The 21,172-nt window shown below is 39.5% G+C and overlaps 1 protein-coding gene across 1 annotated transcript in view; it reads left to right on the top strand.

Moving 5' to 3' along the window:
* Positions 1–21,172, top strand: part of IL1RAPL2 (interleukin 1 receptor accessory protein-like 2) — a 387,096-nt gene that overhangs the window by 271,845 nt on the left and 94,079 nt on the right. The window contains exon 5 of the mRNA XM_010568937.1: positions 2,434–2,508. Within this exon, the coding sequence (XP_010567239.1) occupies positions 2,434–2,508 (75 nt within the window). The remainder of the gene's footprint in view (positions 1–2,433; positions 2,509–21,172) is intronic.

Below are 21,172 nucleotides of genomic sequence, written 5' to 3'. Positions count from 1 at the left end.
CTCTTGCTTCTTGCTAACTTATTATTTATTGACAGGGGGTTTTCATGTGAGGAACTAGAGTATAAGAAAAGCAGAGCTCTTGCACATGTTGAACAGAAGAATGTCAGTATTGAAAATGTAGTCTCACTCTCATGTTCCCTCTTACCAAATGTTCTGACTATCAGCATATTGGGACTTCCTGGACAATGTACGTTTTTCCTGGAGTGTTGGGAATGAGCTTTGCTCGAAGCAGGTGTGACCTTCACTGGAGAAACTTACTGCTTGAATTGGGGTGGGATTTGTGGAGAAGCTGGAGAAACAGTTATCCATCTTCCCCTGGATGCAATGGGATTTTATGAGAAAGAGCGCCACAAAAACTTGTAGCAGTTTAAAAGCATATGTTGCTTAAAAAATGATCAGGGCAATGTGCTCCAAAGTCCCTTGGGTCTGATGCCCAAAACTCCTACTTAGACGTTTTCAGCTTTGGTTAGGATTGAAATTCCTTAAAAAGCAAGTAGTTAGACCATACGCGTGTAGGTTTGGCAGTACTTTCGTCTTATTCTCTAATGACATTCAGTTGACTTAGGTGCATTAGCACAGCAAATTAATTATTTGTTTCTGCTAGAAATTTTCTACTCACAGGCTAATCCCCACATAATGCAATTGTACAGGTAGCCTTGATGTTGCTTCTGGGTCAATCTTGTGACTTTGCATTGGATGAGCATTTTTGAACTGCTGAATTCTCATTAACAGAATTTCCCATATATCTTTAATTATGAGCCCAGCTTGTGGTTTTAGTCTTAATAACACACTGTTTAAATCACTTTGGAGATTCCTGTGTTGTCCTTGTAGGTAAACTGTACAAGGAGTTCTTCTTACAAACACACATGATTTTGATCTGAAATGTTGGCTGCTGACTTGTTACTGAAATGCCTATTTTGTGATAAACAAAGCATGGCTGTAGCATCAGTGGAAGAAACCCCATTTTCATTTAAATGGAACTGAGGAAGCGGATTGTGCTGACAATTGTTAAGGAGTTTAAAAAATAGTGTCAACTGTAAAGCAAAATCAAACAGGTATTTCTTTAATACAGTTTGTAATTTTCTGTAGATGTGGATGTAAAAATGTTTTGTAGGCTGACAATTTTTTTTTTTTTGTAGCAGAATAATTCAGCTATCTCCAATTTCATGCAGCTGTCATTTGATAGCTGGTTATCAGAGCCACATCAGTGAAATGTATGACTGTTGCACCTCTGCTTCAGCCACTCAGCCAGCTTGCTTTAAAGTCCTAGGGAAGGTGTACTGAGCTATTGACTCGTGCTGAAGCAGACTGGTGGAGAGATGTCCTCCCAGCGTGCCAATGGCTCAGGCTGAGTTGGCAGCGTAGGCTAGGAGCTTGCAGAGCTCAAGCTCCCTGCACTGGGGCTGCTGCCCCAGCCACGGGCAACTTCCAGCTTGAGCTACTAAACCTCTGGGTAGGCTTGTTTCCTATCGAATCAGTAAGTTCTGAGGCTTCTGAGGAGATCAGGGCAATTTTGCCTTACTCTTTTATTGAAAAATGCAAATCCATTTTGCAAACTCAGATCAAATAATTTCAGGTGATGAATTTTAACTGGAAAAGTTTTGAAGTGATTTTGAAATGTTTAATTTCATGTGGTACAAGATGCTGTATTTGATTAAAAACAGTTCTCCCCATCTCCAGGAATACTCAGTCATTTATTTCAAGCTAGACCCAACTTACAAAACCTGTTTGCACTGTCTGGCACTAAGCTCTCAAACCGGGTCACAAAGCCTGCGTCTGTAGCTGTGCTTTTCAGTAGTAGCATTATCTGTGACTGTCTGTCCTCATGGCTGGAGCAGTCACCTGCTAGGACCAGGCTGGGGTATTGTTTTTCCTGCTGTCAGACAGAGATACTTCTGTATAGCAGAAGGCAGGGTCCCCATTCGGGCTTTGAGAGAGGGTCCAGGTGCCCCACCTGGTTGGGTGGGAGTGTAAGCTAGATGTGAAGCTGCTGGGGATCATCAGACAAAATTATGTGCAGGTTTTCTTTGAGCATCTAAATACTGTTTTGAGCAGGCATAAAGACATGTTGGGACTGGTCACACTGAAATAGATTTGGTTGGCATTTCAAATTAATTGGGTTAACTTTGCAAGGTGAGGATCTAAAATGCTTGATCTAGTTATTATATGTAGATTAAAATTGAGAAATGGAGTTTGTTTTGCTGCTTTGTATTAAAAATGTAATTCCTGAAATAGCTCATTTCTGTTGAACCAGTGGGCCACCACAGCCACTAGGAAAGCAGTTAACACATTGGCAGTGTAATAGCCATATTACGTAATACATGTTTACATGCCATCAAGTGTACAAACATTTGATTGCTTACATGACAGAGCTTTTCTTTTGCAGTCATTGGTCTCAATTTTTCCATTACATTTTTTCATTTTCTTTTCTAGCTTTACTCACAGACAAACCTCCAAAGCCATTGTTCCCCATGGAGAACCAGCCAACTGTTATAGATGTCCAGCTGGGTAAGTCCCCTTCTGGGAATAATAGATCCTAAACTTCCACTCTGGTAGCAGATGGGAAAAATTGAAAGTGGTAAGAAAGGTTTAGTGGTACTGTTATTACATGCAGATCAATTTGCAGCTTCTCATTTATAACTGTAGAATTTACTGCCATGGCAATTTCAAAGAATGAACTTGTGTAGCATCAGGGGATGGCAGTACTAATCGGTTACATTGGGTATTAAATATAAAGCACTGATGCTCTTTTTAATATATGATTGATAGAGTAATATATATCTACATTGGTGCTGTATTGATCAGTTGATGTTCAACCTAAGACAAATACTCTCATAAAGGAAGTGCTGATTCCTCTAAAAGTTAATGTAAAACAGTGCATTTTCAGGTTGTTCTGAATGCTTATCAGAAAGGGCTTTTGACTAAAATGCTTGTATGCTTTTCTCACTCCTGTTATATATTCTTCTGTGAATGCACATCTCCAAATCTCAGCTGGGAGCCTATATTTTCTCTCATGTTGAGAAACTCTACTCTTAGAGAGTTCTGCTAACTTTGGGGAACTGTGGGGCATATTGGTGCTGAAAGAACTGCTTGGCTTTGAAGTTCCAGAGGGTTTTTTTCAGTGACTTGCAAATAGATCTCCAATTTTCAGAGGTAGAATTGGAGTTGCTGTTGAGGACTGTAGCACCATGAGCTTAAATCACAAGAGATGTGTTGTAGATGTGGATTATTCACCCTGTGCTGAAGCTGTGGCACTTTCCTTCTTGAGCTTGACTCTCTTCTTCCTTTCATACCAAAGCTGGCTAGGATTCAGTGGTGGAATTGAGTTTAAAGGCAAGCAGGGTCAGAAAGAAACATTTTAAGTGGGCTGATAACATTGTGGTAGAGCTGTTTGTTTGTTTTTGTGAAACTCTACAGGGTCCTACTTGAGCTGAGTACAAAGGCACATCCTTGTTCTTAAACCAGGTGCCTAACAATTTCAGTGAAGCATTTAGGATGCTATGAAGTATTTAAAAATGGGCCTTAAATTCTTGAATGTGGTTGTTGAATTGTCGTGAGAATATGAATTATTTGTGACCTTAGCTAATCTTAAAGATTAGCTTTCTCTCATATACCTGAATAGCCTCAGGAGTCTGTAAGGGCTTGCACAGGGAAGACAGCGGTAGATCCGGGAAGCAGCCAGTGCTCTGCAGACAGGAGTGTATGTGCATACTCAGGTTCCCCACCACAGGATTCACATGTTTGTAGCTGAGCAGAAATTGGCCCTAAAAGAAGAAAACACAAAATGGGTCTGAAGCCATAGTCAAAGGCACACCAGAATTAACAGCAAAACACAGTCGTTGAAGTTTGGATCAGCCCAAAAAGCTGAATTCATTCTCCTGGTCCAGCTTCTTAAAAGTCAACTTTCTAATGATTTCCTTTGGGAGCAAACTGTCCCTGCATACATCTGTGTAATAAAGGCACTCACAGAGTACACATCTTTGTTTCCTGCATTTTTATTCCATCTTCATTTTCTCTTCCAATTTTCCCTGTTCCATCAGGACTCTTGGTTTTGCACTGAATTTCTTCTTTTTTCTGCATGAAAACATTTTGTTCTGACTGATTAAAAAGAGGTTTGATTAAAAAAAAAAGAAAACAAACAACCCCCCTCCTCTCCTTGGAGATATGGCTCAGTAATAGGATTTTGGAATATCTCTAGAGGGAAATATAAATCTTGCATCTTTATATGCTGGAATGTAATCCATTAGTTGTCCCCTAAGATCAGGGAATTTACATATGGTGCTTTTTTTCTGATATGTTAATGGGTTTGTTTATTGCCACTAAACCATATTCATATTGTATGTAAGAGATTAATGCATATGAAAGAACCTGAACTTATTTCTTTAACATACAATGAAGTTCATTGATTTCCCTCTTGATTTTAAATAGCAAATAGATAGAGCCAGAAAATTCCAGGGAGCACCTTCATCTTGTGGAGGCCACCTGCAGCTTTGGGCTGGGAGGCTGTGCTGACCCCTGCAGTATGCTGCCAGACCCTCACGATGTACTAGAGCTTTGCAGGAAAGCGAATGATTTGATTGCAGCAAAGTAACGGAGGAGAAAGTTGTATGTAAGGTCATCTGCTGGAATACTTTTCTGAAATCTTGTTAAGCTCCTAGGAGTTTTGAACAAGTGACATTCTTCAGTATTTTATTAGAAATCAAAGCAAAGTTTCTGTGTTTTACAGGGCTTTTAGCCCATGGAGTCAAATCACCCAATATGACTGCTTTTTCCAGTGGTTGTGCAAGTATGAACGTGCCACTATACTACAAAAGAAATGGAGTTTAATCCATCTACTTGTTTTGCAGAGATTATTTTAGATTTCTATTGAAAAACTAATCTTTAAAGAAATAGCTGTCTTTGCTCTATAAGCAGAGGAGATTAATAATTATTTACTGTCTTTATCCTTAATGGTTAGCACAACGCAATGCAAAATCTTCCTAGAACTCTAGGCAGTGGCCTAACTATTTAGCAGCTTATTTGACCTTGTTGCAGACTTCAGTGTTCACCTTTTGGCTTTCAGCTTTTATAAGAAGGTTCAAATGAAAATAGGTATGCACAATTCTTATTGACAGTGGATAAAAGAGTTCCTTCAGGCTTCAAACGTGGTCCAGAGCCTGCCTTGTTCTTCTTAAGGAGCATGAATATACTTTTTGCTTTTTCTGTTTTCCTTTGGAATGTGACAGACATCAAAACCAACCCCGTCAAGGTTAGAGAGAAGCAGAAACTGGAATTAGCTTCTTTCTTGTTTTCCATATTTGCTTGTGCTGGAGAAACAGAGCCAAAGAGAGGAGGGTTGACAGGAGGACAAAAGAGCATCCCAGAGGACTAGAGAAATAGTCCAAAACAATTTCACTGTCTCAGATGCTTTACCAGGTCAGATAATCACTTTATCTCCGGGCCGACCTAGAAAATAATGACAGATTTTTTTTTTCATTGTTCATTTGCTGCTTCCTTGTCATAAAAACAAAACTAAAAAAAATTTGTTTTCTAGCTCTTTGCGGTGGGGTCAATGTAGTAATAGCTCTTGATTGCCTAGTATGCAGCACATTTAATCTTATTAAATCTTGGTTTTTACAAATAATGTTTATTTGTACTATATAGTATATGTTTTTGCAAATAATGACATTAATCTGATAATTCTTTCTGAAAAAAAGATATCCCTGATTTATCTTCATGACATTAAAATCAAATTTGTTACTGTGAGCCAAAATACATATAGGTCTTCTGCCTAGGAGATGGTGTGGCTCTAGCAGAAGGCCCTTAAGATTGCATTTGAAGAATTTTGTGCCATAACTCTATACTCCTACAAACTCTGTTTGTAAAATATGACTATCTCCCATGTAAAGCTCTGAATGTGAATTTATTAAAGCTTATGCTGCTGTGATTCAAAGTAGTTGTTCAAAGACCCCTTTGTTTAGAGCAGGAACTTGCTGTTGCTTTCATTGACCATATAAACCTAAGCATGTATATGGATTGTTCATACCAAATCCCTGAGGTTAGAGAACTACTTATGTAGTGATACTTATGTGATTTAGAAAAGTAAAGATCAAAACCTCAGTCAGAAGTCTTGAGGCTGTGGTGCAGTAAGTTTTAAAGATCTGTTATCTATTTTCACATACAGCTGTTTTGACAGTAAGTGGAGCATGCTGTGCTGTTAACTGTTAAGATGACATGTTGGTACATCACTCTGCTGATTTCTTAATTTACTTTTTAAATTCTTCTCCAGCTAACTTTGTTCACTCTTAGTGCTTTGAGAACATGGAAAGAAAGATAACCAATCCTTTGTGTTTTGATTACATGATTACAGAGTACGTTTCTTCTCTGAACTAGCTCCTTTGCACAATTCCGGTAGCACCAAGGAGCCAAAATCTGACTGATACATAGGTAGCTGTGAGTTATTGCACTGCCAGCTCTCAGCTGGTGTAAAAGCAGCACAGCAGGGACATAAGCATTTGCAGAAGAAAGGATGCACAATTGTGCTCTGCTGATTCTTGGCTGGACAAGGATCTGTAAGGATCTTGTAGGAGCTCTGTCTAGCTAGTCTATGTACAAGCAGCTCCCAGAGTAATCTAGCTTGCACCATGGCTGCTATTTTACGCTTGTGTGTTCCACAGAGTATCAAAAAAGCTAAGAATACAGTACCAAAATAGAAGCTAAGTCTGTCTGTTAATTCTGTACCATATATTACAGTGACTGCAATGTCAAGTTAGCTTTTTCCTTATGAATGAGTTAGTTGAGACTGGAATGAGTGTTTGCATATTTGTGTCTATATTAATTGAATATATCATTGCTTTTCAACTGTGTACTGGTTTTGTTTTCAGGCATTTACTTAAGAAATGTAGCAGGAGTCTTAGAAAACAAAACAAGAAACATCTATGTTAATTCATTTACTGAACAGGGAAAATGTCAAGGGGTTTAACTCACTTTTGTCATGGTAGTTTCTCTGCTTCTGAAGATGCTGAGGAAAGAAAACACATAGTTTATGAGGATTCTCAATTTTCCTAATAGCTGACCTGTTCAGAAAGATTTTGCTTCTAGAAGATTTAACATTCCAATTCCTTGGGACTAGTTATTAAGCAGATCAATAGAGCTACTGTAAAACAAGTGCAAGGGAATATACAAAGTTACATCTGCTGACAGGTATGGGAATAAAATAAAAATAGTTTTAAAAAAAATGTCTTTTTTGTTTGAAGCACTGGCTGGAAGGAGTTGTTTGGGAAGTGAAAATCTATGCATTTACTGACATTTTTAAGATACTACATTCACTGTCCACAGTCTTAATTTTCACTGAGGCCTCAGTTTTCATCTTAAAAATAAGTAATAAAGATTAAAAAAAAAAATAAATCTGCAAGATCTTTCAGAGACATCCATTTCATTCCAAGTCTGTCTATTCAAGACAATCCAGCAGTGTCTGTCATTACTGATTTGCTGATTAAATCATGCTTTCTTCATATTTAAAGATACAGGTATTTGATGTACATCTTAGTTGAATAGAGTGGCAATCTTGTACAAAAAACACTACAGAAATTTTGAACTGTAAAGTAATTCAAACAGAGCAAGTGATTTGAAAGCAAACTTAGGAAGGAATTCTCATTAGTGTGTTTGCAGTGTGAAAAGAGCACTGATACTCTGCTGTGGTCAGGCCTCTGAGTGTTGTGTGCGTGCCTTTGATTTGCTGTTTGATTAAATGTTCACATATGATGACTACTCAGGAATGTAGCAGGTATATATGAAAAACAGGTCTCTTAGAAAATGGTAGCTACATGCTACCCCTCTGCCTTTCTTTCCCTTAGCTTCCACCAGGCATTCTCCAGCCTAGGGCTTAGCAGGGGCTCTCAGATGGAGATCTGGGTTTCTGTGAGCTGGGCCAAATCCAGAGCTTTGCGGCTCTCTGAGGTCAGTAGCCCTCTCCCTATGCTGCTCGTGCTCCCTCTGCTCAGCTGGGGCAGCACAGAAGAGACAAACCTTGAGGAATCAGAGGTGACGTGACCCAAATGGGCCCTGAGTGAGCAAAGAGGCTGAATTGGGAGAAAGATGAAGCTGAGACCAAGAAAGGATGTCTGAAGAGGATAAAACTAAAGCGTAGAGGGCAAGGAGGAGACAGGGCTGCAGAATTTTTTTCAATTTTTTTTTTCCCTCCCTGCCTTTTCTGTTGAGATTCTCTTGTCACTCTGTATGAAAAGTGGTGGCAGCCCAAATACACATTTGCAAGGAGTTTTCAGAGCCCAGTGGGAGCGAGATGTGGAGATGTGGGCATGGAATTGTGCTGGGCTTCCACAGCTGATGCCTGAGTCACCACAGAACATGTTCAGACTGACTCTTCTGAAAGCTTATAGCCTGATTAGACTCTGGAGGATTTTCCTGGGGATGTCTTGTATAGCGACTATTTGCCATCAGATTGGATGTCCCTTCTCTTAGGGTGAAAAGAAGGGGGATGGAAGGAAGGAAATATCTTTTTTCCCCATTCTCTTCACCCATTCTGTGGGAATGTCTGATGTTTTTGATATAGATCCCTCCCCCTTCCCGTTTTCCAAAATTAAAAAGCTCTAATTAAGATAATTAAATAATATCTCAGCTTTGATTTCACCTAACAGATCAATCAGTACAAAATCATAAGCATATGAAACCAGAGCCTTATAAAGAACAGCCTTGATAGGAGATGATATTACCTATATGTACACTGTATTTCTTCTGGTTGGGAAATACAATAACAATCAGCAATACCAATTTTTTTCTGTTGAATCCAACTTTTCAAGATACAACCCCTTTTCCTATCAGAATAGTCTGTAAATATTATTAAAAGTAATAGTACTTTAAGTGGAGTAGTGGCTTCTGGTGCCCCATCCAAGTGGTTAAATTGTGCACTGAGTACCCTACAGAGAGAAGACCAAAAGTTGTCCGTAGAGACTCAGTTGATCTTTCCTCGTGCAAGGTCTGAGTGTGGAATGGGTGACAGTCTTGCCCCAAATCGTAGCATATCCTACTGCCTTATTCTGTCTGGGTGGAATAACTTCTACCCCCACACCAGGGATCTAGGTCTGTGTGCACTGAAAGACAGAGCAGAGGGGAGGTGGGACTAAAGGCGGAGAAGACATGGTTAGTGTCCCCTCCATGCCAAACACCAGCAAAAATTTGATCCCCTCCATCCCAGTTCTCCCCACGCTGCACCTCCGTCTTACAGCCTGTCCCCTATGCACTGTTGCTGTCTGGAGTAGCAAGCTGGTACCCTAACTGTTGTCTCCTCCACACCTTCTTCCAGCCATCCAGGGCTGTCCACTGCACCCACCTCCTCCCACAGATAAATTGAGAGATCCCCTTCCTTCCCATGGGAGACCAAACCTCATACACTATTCCCTTCCCTTCAAGAGGTTACAGGCTTGCTGTGTAAAAGACTCCAGACTTGGTGCTGGAAAATCATTTCCTCCCAGCAGTGCAGACTGTAATACCAAAAGCTTCATGTTCCTACGCAGAAATACGTGAAGGAGCAATTTTCACTAGGCAATGAAGAGAAACCGGGGGGGTATATTCTTTAGGACCTGCCTTCCTCTGCAGCACAAGGGATACAGCTCCACAGCTATTTCAGCCATACGTGCCTGTATGAAAGGAGGCAGGATTTGCATCCATTACAATCATTTTGTACTAATCTGCAGGGAATATCAGAGACAAATTGTCTGACATTTAGGTTTAGAAGTAGTTCCCTAAATACCCTAAGTGTATTACCGCTAATGCTTTGATGCTAATTTGGTACGCTGTTAATATCCCTGCTTCTCTCAGGGATAATGGTGAAATGCTGTACTTCAGAGACTTGAGGCTGGGATCTGTTGTTCAGCTGGTATAAATCCACAGTTGTTTTGCCTTTTGTATGGTTAATCCAGATTTACATCTGTGAAGCAGAGAACAGTTTATTGACACACTTCTTTCTTTTGTTTTAATGGACTTGGAAAGATACGGCCAAGTTCTGGCTACTGATCCATGGTTTTTACATCCATTGAAATCCATAAGATTGGCACAGATATGTCAGAAAGGAAGATTTGGCACTTTCCAAATTTTTCTTTGGTACTTCTGTAAACTATTTATTGCTTATGTTGATTTCAGTGGTCATTAGATCAATTTTATATATACTCTGAGGACAAAATGACACTGTCTTTATAGAAAAAAAATGATTAATTGATGTCAGATAGATACCCTTGCAGTTAGGTTTGCAACAGCAACACTTTAGATGAATCTGTTGTGTTCTTTTTATTACAAGAAAGTAGTAAAGAAGAAACACTCCAGTATATCCTGGCTTACAGTTGTTCAATGGCATTCATCCAAGGGCATTACCTAACTTATGATGATTGAGGAATGCCTCAAATCATCTTGCACCAGTAAAACTTTCTCTGAAAGTGGTGACCGTTGTGTGGGGGGTGTCCAGGTCATGCATCTTCAGCACTTCGCTAGGACTAAGCGATCATTAACAAATACAACCATCACTTCAACAGCCACAGATACGCAGCTATGCTATGCTGAACTTGGCTAAAGGATCTCTTTGGTTTCTAGATTTACTGTGTTTGACTTGCATCTGAGAAATAGGCACAAGTTTGTTTCTGCAAAAATACTCAGCCCACGGGACAGAAAATAGAAAAGATGGTCTTAGTGGAGAGCAGGGGATTAGGACTGTTGATAAGAGCTGTGCATTTTTTTGTTCCACCATAGTTCTCCTGACCTTGGCCTGGACTCTATGTCCTCTTTTAAAGTGAGGATAGTACTTTTCTAGTTTCCAGGAATGTTGTGACAATAAAATCACCTGGTATTGGGGAAGTGCTCTGAGAAGTGGGAGGAGAACAGATAAAAAAGACTTTGACCAGGATTTTTGATTTTTTCCTCAAGGACCTTACCTTTTGGGTTCCGAGCATTATTGCAAACACAGAGACATTTGACTGCACAGTCCACAGACATATACTATTGTGCATTGAAAGTCAGGCAATATTAATGTTCCAGAAAAGAGAACCACAGGGCAAAGTTTGCACCATTTTCCATGCTTGTTAGAAACATTGTCACTGGAAGGAATTCATGTTCTGCCATTTTACATTCTCTCTACAGTGTTTGTCACATGAATGAGTTATTAGGCTGTGAATGCCTGAATGCCTCATATATTCTGTAAATTACAGAGTAGAAACATTCGGCACTACTATTTTGACCTTTTCAGCATTCTGTGATTTGCTGGGCATGCCATTCCACATCTCTTGTTTACGGCCTCACTAAAATGTAGGGATGGAGCCGAGTGGGCAAACAGTCAAAATATACTGGGCTGCAAAAGGTCAGGGTCATGCATCACAGTGCTGCTGTTCAGTGGGCAGTGAACATTAAAATCTAGACTAACTGTTCTCATGATTTTTCCTTCTTTACTGAAAAATAACAGAGAATTGTACTTTGTAATCTGTTCCAAAGGCAACAGTGTAGAAAATGAAGAATGATGGTATAATTTTTATTTCTTAAAATTTCAGTATTGTAATGTCATGATCTTAGTGGCTGTGAAAATCAAAGCTGTCATAGTCCTTCAAAAGAAATGAGATGGAATTCTACTCACCAAATCTTTGCTTCATTTAATCCATGTCTGACAAATGTTGCTCTTAACTTCATCCTCGATACCCTTGCGTTTGTCTCTATCCTACAGAAACAAATAGCTTGTATTAGGTAATTGAACTTCGACCATTAAAACTAGGTTCGTTTACTGTACTCATGTTAGACATTTCAGTCCAATGAAGACTGAAGGAAAGATAGTCAAAGTAAGATTTCTCTTGAAATGAGGAGATACCTTTATTACCTACTGAAGACAGATGTCACATGACTTCTCAGTACCCTTAATCAGCTGGAAAATAAAAATATAGAAAGCAGTAATCTGTGGAAAGGCAGCAGAGGCCCACTGTTTTCTACCACGTGTTTTTAGTTTAACAAACCGGCCTCACAGTAAATGATGACTGTAACTTCCTAATACTATGTTTTTGTTATCTGCTTATACTATATGGGAAGCTTATTAATTTTAACATGCTTGGCCCTAGTCCTATGAACAAATGAGTATGATTAGTCATGAAAACATACACCGAGATTGCTTTGGTGCACAGTCAGGTGTGTAGTTACTTCAGCTCAGAGGAGCGTAGGATTATACACTTAATTCTTTAAGCATGCTTTATTTTGCTCAAATAAAAATTTCAGTGATGGTCTTGCATGCCACATTAATTAAAAGGCATAAGTAAATTTCAGTTTGTATCTAGCAGTGATGTAAGGGGACTGCATATGCCACTGCTATAATCTCAGTGCTGAAGTTTGCAAATGGTGCTACATGCCCTACTGGTCAAGTGTTACATAATTCTTTGCAAACTCAAAGCGTTTTCCACATTTCTCTAATCAGGCTTGGTGGTTTGAGTTGAGAATTTAAATGCTTAAGATGCAGTAATTTTTATTTTTTTTTAAAGCAACTGGTGTATTAAGTGTGCTTTTTCACTGCTAGTGACTGTCATGGTTTAACACCAGCCAGTAACTAAGCACCATGCAGCTGCTCCCTCACTCCCCCCCCACCCAGTGGGATGGGGGAGAGAATCGGGGAAAGAAAAAGTAAAACTCATGGGTTGAGATAAAGACAGTTTAATACGACAGAAAGGAAGAAAATAACAATGATAACAATAATAATAAAATGACAATAATAATAGTAAAAGAATTGGAATATACAAAACAAGTGATGCACAATGCAATTGCTCACCACTCACTGACCAATGCCCAGTTAGTTCCCAAGCAGCGATCCCCCCAGGCCAACTCCTCCCAGTTTATATACTAGACATGACATCACATGGTATGGAATACCCCTCTGGCCAGTTGGGGTCAGCTGTCCTGGCTGTGTCCCCTCCCAACTTCTTGTGCCCCTCCAGCCTTCTCCCTGGCTGGGCATCAGAAGCTGAAAAATCCTTGACTTAGTCTAAACACTACTTAGCAACAACTGAAAACATCAGTGTGTTATCAACATTCTTCTCATACTGAACCCAAAACATAATGCTATACCAGCTACTAGAAAGAAAATTAACTCTATCCCAGCTGAAACCAGGACAGTGACCAGAGTAAATAAAATCAAACAATGTATTCTGTAAATTTTGTCTCTTTTTATGAAGGGAAAGATTGTCCATGGGAATCTTTTCTTGGATATGTTCTCTAAATTCTTCTGGACTTGACACACTATTTTGAATAGTTTGTTGCTAAGCCCTGAATAAGCAGGATTTGAAAAGTAAAGCTGCTTTGATTGGGCAGGCTGATCAAATCAAGCTTTCTGTTTCCTGATTACATTACTGTTAACTCTTTTTAATGATTTCCTGATCTGCATTGACGAATTTGAAATCAAATTTATAGATAATATTCTGCAGCCTATCATTCAAATGGTTGATATTAATAAACATTGCAGGCAGAAAACTGCTTTGCTGGAACATTTGAGCATTTACCCCAGTGAAGTGAATGCATATAGAGTAAGCAGAAGGTTTCATTTTTAAGTGCAGTGGATATTTGTGGTTTAATTTTATCTGAATTCATCTGCCTTTCATGCTTTACTCTGGAAACTTCAGTTGTGGAGACTGCACTGTATGCAATAAGAAATCTGCTTTACTAAGGATCATTGACCAAGCGCTTTTATTTAGGATTGAGGTTTAGCTTTTCTAAATATCATCTGGCAAAGCGAGTGGTGTGGAGATATCAAATTGTTATTCACAGTGTGGGCACATTGCCTCTCAGAAGGGATCTGTTGCATTTGAGCACTTATTCAGATGCAGGCAAGCATGCTACTCTCGGTTTCGGGATTTCAAACCTCAGCTTCTCACAATCCAGCACATCCCTTCACAGCCTGACCTCTCTTTTATGAAATGCCACTTCAGCCAGAAGACTCTTAAACAAACTTGTGATTTCAAACACCTAAATTTTCAGCAAGCATTTGGGGGTTATAAGCTGTAGGTTTGCCTGTAAAAAAAAAAAACCAAAAAACAAACAAACAAAAAACCAAACCAAAAAACAGGAAATCCACAGGCGAATTACAACCTGTAGTGTATCATAATAGGCATGGTTGTGTTAGATTATTTTAGAATAGCTTTTTTAAGAAGAGACACCAGTAAGTCCTCCCTGGGAATTTGCAAGCATCGATTTGTGTGCTAATTTTGTATGAGGTCCTTGGTTCACACCTGTCTTGTACAATATTCTGTGCCAACTGTGTAGTGAGGTGTTTTACCAATGTTTCTGCAAAAATGACCTTGCAGATTCATTTTTTCCTGTGTGATGTAAGGCTCCTCTATAACTAACTTGTAAATATGGTTATATATCATTGTCTTGTTTCCTGTTCCAGTTATTTACCTTACCGTCTCAGCACCGAAATCCCCTTCAGAGTCTCCATTCATCTTGTTTATAAGACAACTTTAAATAAAATTACAAAGATCTCTTGATTGAGAGAGCTTTGGGAAATTTCTGTGGCAATTAGTATTCTTGAATTGAGATACTGTGATCCTACATAACCATCTCAAAAGTGCATCATATTCAGAAACATCACTTTAAATGTTTAGGGAGGTCTGTTAGGAGAAGTTTGGTGTATGTTGACTTTTGGGACAGCAAAGATTAAGTGACAAATGGGAGTAGCTGAGGGTCTAAATTATGAACAGTGATGCTAAAACAACACTGAGATAGCCAGGCCCAGTCTAGTTCATGGTGTTCTGTTGTAAAACAAGCCAACGGTACTTCTGTCTATAGGAGGTGTGTTTGGTTGTGTGAAGAAGCACCCATCATTAACGTTTATAAAAAATGTAGAATAATTGTCTTTTGTTGTATCAAAAAATGACACAACCTGGTATGTTTGGCATGGTATGATACACTACTGCCACTGTGGCATGTCTTTTAAATAATTAAATAAATAATACAATGATGTAAACTTCCAAAATGAAGTTTGGTGGGGTTTTTTTTGTTTGGTTGTTTTTTTGGTTTTTGTTTGTTGGTTTTTTTACTAATTTGGCATAGAAACAGATCAGGAAAAGGGCATAGCATCTTCTTGTCGCTGGAAGTTCAAGAATTTTTTCATTTTGACTCAGAATAGAAAACAATTGTCAGAACATAATTTAAACTCAGAATATCTGATCAACCTAGCTTGTTGCCAATGTCTTCAAAATGCTGAAACCTTTAAAGAGACCTAGCACTCAAGTATCAATAAGCGTGATGTCTCCTGTAAGAAAAGATGCATGGTCTCATAGTGACAATGTAGTGTTCCTGCTCTGACACTAGCTAAATTTCAGACTGTGAAGCCATTGCTCTCCTTGCGTTCCTGTTTTTGATGGAATGAATAGGGTATATTTTGTCTAGTTCTTTGGGAATTCTGGAAGGGGGGGCTGGGAGGGACTGTTGCTTGGTGGTTTTGTTGTTGCTGTTGCTTTAATGGAAGCCAGAGAAACTTTTTTAAACAGTAGGTTTTTTGACCAGACAATAATGAGTGATTATGAGATCAAAAGTGGGCAACAGAACAGCTGGTGTGAGTAAAAACTTGTATTTTCTTGCTATATCTCTGATTGAAATCACCATTTTTCAAAGACGATGCTGACTCTGTTGAATCTAATTTAGTTACTGCATCAACTCAGTTGAAGCGTAAGTGTAACTGCGAAGTAAACCGATGTTCTCTAACGTGATCTCTCAGCAGAATGCCACATCTGCCGTGTTGGACACGTGAGTCCCCACAAACACCTGTTTTAATAAACAGCCAATTTGCTAATGCTCAGTTATGCCCACAAATAGCATCTGTTTCTGGCCAGTTGTCTACCTGAATATAGCATCCTTCTTAATCAGTGAAAATCTCTATTGCATAACTAGTCTGACTCATTTTCCACCCAGAGATGGGAATTACCCACTCTGTTCTCTACCCTTAATATCCTTCTTGAGGGAATTGGTGGAAAATAGAAAGTCTGCTGGAACAGTTCCGCCCTCCCTTCCAAGCAAATAAAGCAGTCAGGGCTTTGATATGTACATAAAAATAAACACATTTTTAGAGCTGGGTGTTACTAAAATGCCACATTGGCTGAATGGTAAACAGTGATGGATCAGTGTAGCACCCAGGGCATTCCCATGGTGGATGGCGCTTTAATGATGGCTCCAGAAAAGTGCCCAAACCTTTTTAGTGAGCTTGGATGCTGGTGGGAGGAACAGAAACACCTTCCTGACACCTGGCAGTCAGCACCACCTTGTCAGCTAAAAGGAGCCTGGACAGCTGATCCATGCAAACCTTGCATCACACGTTTCCAGTGTACTACATATGTGCCTTGCGCTGTTTGCCTATGGGCTTTGAAGGGAGCCTGGCATATGGGCAACAGTTAAGACAGTGCACTCACTGTTCTTCCTCAGGAAAATTTTGTATCTTTAGATTGAAATTCCAGATCTAGTAATAAATTCTGTGTATAAAGGCTTATTGCTGTGCCTTACGGTGCCAATAAAGGAGTAAATAAAGCTATTACACTATGTAATCTCTAAATAATATCCTGCCTTCTCCTTTGAAGGAAACAGCCTAGTGGGAGAAATAGTGGTGATAGAGCTAATTCTTTTTTCTTCCTTCCGTGCCCCACTACTAACTATAGAGATGCAGTAGAAGTGGATTCAGTTATTAAACTGTTTTATTGCTTTTCTTATTAAACATTCCTAATGGGGTTACAGCTAGAGGCCATTGTACTTAGACAAGAATAAAGCAACTTCTTCTGACCTCTGCATGTAGTAAGTAATATATTGTCTGCTATGCAGTTATTACATGTAATAATAAATTGATGATAACAGCAAGCAGGCAGGAGTGAGGGACTAGAGAGACAAAGCAATAAAATAGCAAGATTTTTGCAATTTTAACCTTTCAGCAGCAGTAAAGCAGCTGACCATCTACCCAATCCAATAACCTGAAACAGCATAATAATATAGCCAGGGAGAAGCAAACCTCTATCCCAGCAAAAGTGAAGCTGTGACTTAAACTTTGCTGTAAATTTTTGTAAGCAAACCTGTGCTGCTTGTTAACAAGATACAATTCCCAAATCTTTCATCCTTCATGGTAATTCTGCCCAGCAGATTGTATTTGATGGTAAGTCAGATCAGTGGAAGCCAATCCAAACTGCTTGTGGTTTGATTTATGTTTTATAGAAATTGAACTACCCAGAGTGCTAAGAAAACAATGGGATACTGCGGCCCCTGATTAAAAAATGTGATGGAGCCGAGTATTCACCACTTATTAATTCTTAAATTACATTTTCAAAAAGAAGTATTCATACAGTGCAAACTCTGTCTGCTTAGTGAGAGATGAAGCAACCAGACCCTTAAACCTCTTCCGTGACTTAGCAACCAGCAGTGGTAGATGTTTATGTTTTGAGTCCGTAATGCACCATGACAAGGGAGGTCACTGGATAGAGATAGGCAAAAATAAAATTAAAATTGAATAAAAACTACTGAAGCCCTGGGACAAAATTGCAATGTTCTATTTTTATTTTTGAGACATCTGGGCTCACTGGGATTTTCTGAATGTCTCTCACCAAAGTTGCATATTAAGTACCTTGAAAGCAAGTGATGCTGCACAGAAGGGAGTTGGCTACTAGCTGTGCACTGAGCAGAGGTTTTTCATTTCATCCATCATTCACAACATGCTGCAGTACTTCCAGAACTTACTGAACTTATCTAACGTAGGGTGGAACAAGACCAAGAGCTCCGTTTGCAACGTATGCCCTGCTATCGCTCTACCTCTGAACTGAATGCAATAAACTGGTTTGTAATTGCTGGGTTTAGTAGCATGGTTAATCCTACAGAATATTGTGTGACTGTGCACACTGCTTTTTAGGATACAAAAAATTATCAGCTTTCAGAAGTCATGAATTGGATATCTATAAATCACAAGACTGACTTACATATCAGACTCAAGGGTTTTTTTGCCTTTTGTTTCTTGTAACTGCAGATTGCACTCTACCTATAAGTACATCATTAGAACTACACTTTCAAAAATACTATCCGGCTTCTCCATTTCCCACAGTATATCCCACAGTGCCCATGTTAACGGATTGTTGGCTTCACAGGTCATCCCACATCTCACTATCCACATGGTAGAGAACAGACTGTATAATCATTTACTGAGAGTGGCAGTAGAAGAATGGAGCTGGGTGTTGCTAGCTTACTCATAGTTGACCAGCCTAAGGAGCTAGGGATGGATGAACTGATCTCTTAAGATCCTTCCTGGTTCAGTAACCATTGTGTTATGATTTAAGAAGCTGGAGATTTTAAAAAGATTGAGACTCGTGGTAAAATCCCAAGATGTTGATGAATTTGGCAGAGTACATCATCTTCCGTCTTCCTATTTTCTGTAGACCATTTAATTGCCATTAATTTAAATTCCATAATCAAATTATTAAAATGGCTTTCATTTGTCTGCTTCTTAACTATGCTTCTGATCTTTGCTATTAGCATATATCAGTCTGTGTGGTCGGAGAGATGTAATCATCTGTAGTGCCCAAAATCATAGAATCATAGAATAGTTTGGGTTGGAAGGGACCTTTAAAGGTCATCTAGTTCAACCCCCCTGCAATAAGCAGTGACACCTTCAACTAGATCAGGTTGCTCAGAGCCCTGTCCAACTTGACCTTGAATGTTTCCAGGGATGGGGCATCTACCACCTCTCTGGGCAACCTGTACCAGCGTTTCACCACCCTCATTGTAAAAAATTCCTTCCTTATATCTGGTCTAAATCTACCCTCTTTTAGTTTAAAACCATTATCCCTTGTCCTGTTGCTACAGGCCATACTGAAAAGCTTGTCCCCGTCTTTCTTATAAGCGCCCTTTATGTACTGAAAGGCCGCAATAAGGTCTTGCCAGAGCCTTCTCTTCTCCAGGCTGAACAACCCCAACTCCCTCAGCCTTTCCTCATAGGAGAGGTGTTCCAGCCCTCTGACTGTTTTTGTAGCCCTCCTCTGGACTCAGTCCAATAGGTCCAAGTGAAGCTTTTTTGGTTTCCATCCTCAGGTCCTTTAAATGTTTATGACCCCTTAAGGAATATAAGGAAATCATGAAACATGTAGGTATGGCTGGGAACTTTTCAACATTTGAGCCAGTGGAATTTGGGTGATTTAACTCATTTTGCATTTGTCTTACTAGTGAGTGAGCCAGACTGCAGGAAGTGGTAAGTATAGTTTCTGGTATCAAAGGACTTGGGTTTGGGGACTTGGGGTTTATGCTTAAAACCTTTTCAGATGCTTGGGATTTCCAACATTGCAGTTCCAATCACCCACAGGAGATGGACAAAGCAAACAGAAGAAAACTACTGTTCAGTGGCCTGAAAGAGAAAGCTGGGCCTGTGCACGAGCAAGGCTTACTGGCACATGTGGCAGGTTGGGTTCATTGCTTTGGATGTTCATATTTGTTGCTTGAGCCCAATGAACACTGTGGACATTACTTTTAACTGCACCAAACTGAAGGCCTGAAACCGATTTATCTTTTTACCACTGTGATATTCAAACTGTTCATCTCAGACTGTTTCTGGCCTGCTTTTCAGAGCTCCTGCATTATGGAGCATTTCTTTTTGTCATACTGCAAGAGGGCAGGGGAAGGGCAGCTCCTAGGAGCAGAAGCAGCTCACTTAAACAAGCTTCTGTTTGTTTCAGTGTTCTTTGAACATCGTTTTTTCCTTCTTTGCTTGCCACTTTTGGAGAAGAGAAGTTACTGAGTTGCGGATCTTCCTCACAGAGGAAAAGGTGAGGACTTGCACAGCCACTTGGCACCCTGGGTGCCTGCTCTGCTCTGACCAAGCACCTGAATCACTGCAGTGATTGTGGGCACAAGGGCCTCCTTTTATCTTTTGTAAAGTAGATGGAGTTGTTCCTACAGAGAATGAGGAAATAACCATTTTGTCCCATGACTTTCAAGGAGTCACTTCCAGGCCATGCTCAGGTACAATCTTGCAGCCATGGCAGGTACTTAGAACTGAAGCAACTACATCAGTCTCTGTAGTCCGCTCTCAATTGGCATGTGCCCAGTGTCTGGATTATCTGAATTCCTGACAGATAGAACTAACTTCGACTTAAGTTTAGGAAAGAATCTACAAAGTGAGATTTTTTGGGGGGAGGACTATGAGGACTACAGTCACCTCTTCTTGGGAGAGATGAGGCTGTGGGGCCTGTTGGCCTGTGTCACAGACTGGCTTCCACCATTCATGTGAAGCACCTCTAAAAAGATAGCTTTGTGGCACCAGCATCTTAATGGAGCCATCCTTTTATGTTTTAGTGTCTGACTGAATCCATATGTCACATCAACTTCAGTTTTGAAAATCATTATTCCTTGCAGATTTTGTGCTCACCTATGAGGACAGTGTCTGTAGAAACCCAAAGCTCCAAGTGCCCTTTGCAGCACATGCAGCAAGGAGGTTACTTCAAGATTAATTTTATGGCAACTTCATTTCTCTGCTTGCTGTTCCTGTGCCTTGTGAGATTAAAGTCAAACTTAAGAGAATCATTTTCCAAAATAGAAAGCAAACAATGATTTAGCAAGTCCATACCCCATCATTCACCATTCAGACTTTGGACAATGGCAGCATTATGCCACTGTCTTAACAGTGAATATTGCCTCTAAATTTGTACGTTCTAAGGATGGAAAGTGAAGCAGCTTTTTTCTGATAAAAGGAAGGCTGGTTGTCTTTGATATCATAGATAAATGCTTGGATAGTTACTTTTTAATTGCTTTATTGCCAGAAGTTTTCAATGAAGCCATAAAAGAGGAAAAAAATGATCAGCCTAATTGCCTCAAGATGGATATGTAATGCATAAATCTCTTGTTTAATGGATCTAGTAATAGACCACCTGTTTCAGTTGCCTTTTCCCATTCAGAATATGAATGAATGCTTCTCTCAGATGTTCACAAAGAGAAAACACAATTGCATCATCAAAAACTCAGTGGTTTTTTTTTTTTTTTACTTTTTTCCTTGAGGTTTGTTCATTCTTGTTCTGTATCAGCCAATCTTGGTACATTTAACATTGGGAAAATAAAACCATTTGGTATGAAGTGTAAAGCCTCATGTATTTTTGTTGTCCAGTTCTGTTTTAAATGAGAAGACATGCACGTTAATGAAACTTTGACCAATGCC

Source organism: Haliaeetus leucocephalus, unplaced genomic scaffold (genome assembly GCF_000737465.1).
Source record: "Haliaeetus leucocephalus isolate CR32 unplaced genomic scaffold, Haliaeetus_leucocephalus-4.0 Scaffold262, whole genome shotgun sequence".
In the NCBI taxonomy this organism is placed as follows: domain Eukaryota; kingdom Metazoa; phylum Chordata; class Aves; order Accipitriformes; family Accipitridae; genus Haliaeetus; species Haliaeetus leucocephalus.
This window is presented reverse-complemented; position numbering and strand designations above follow the sequence as displayed.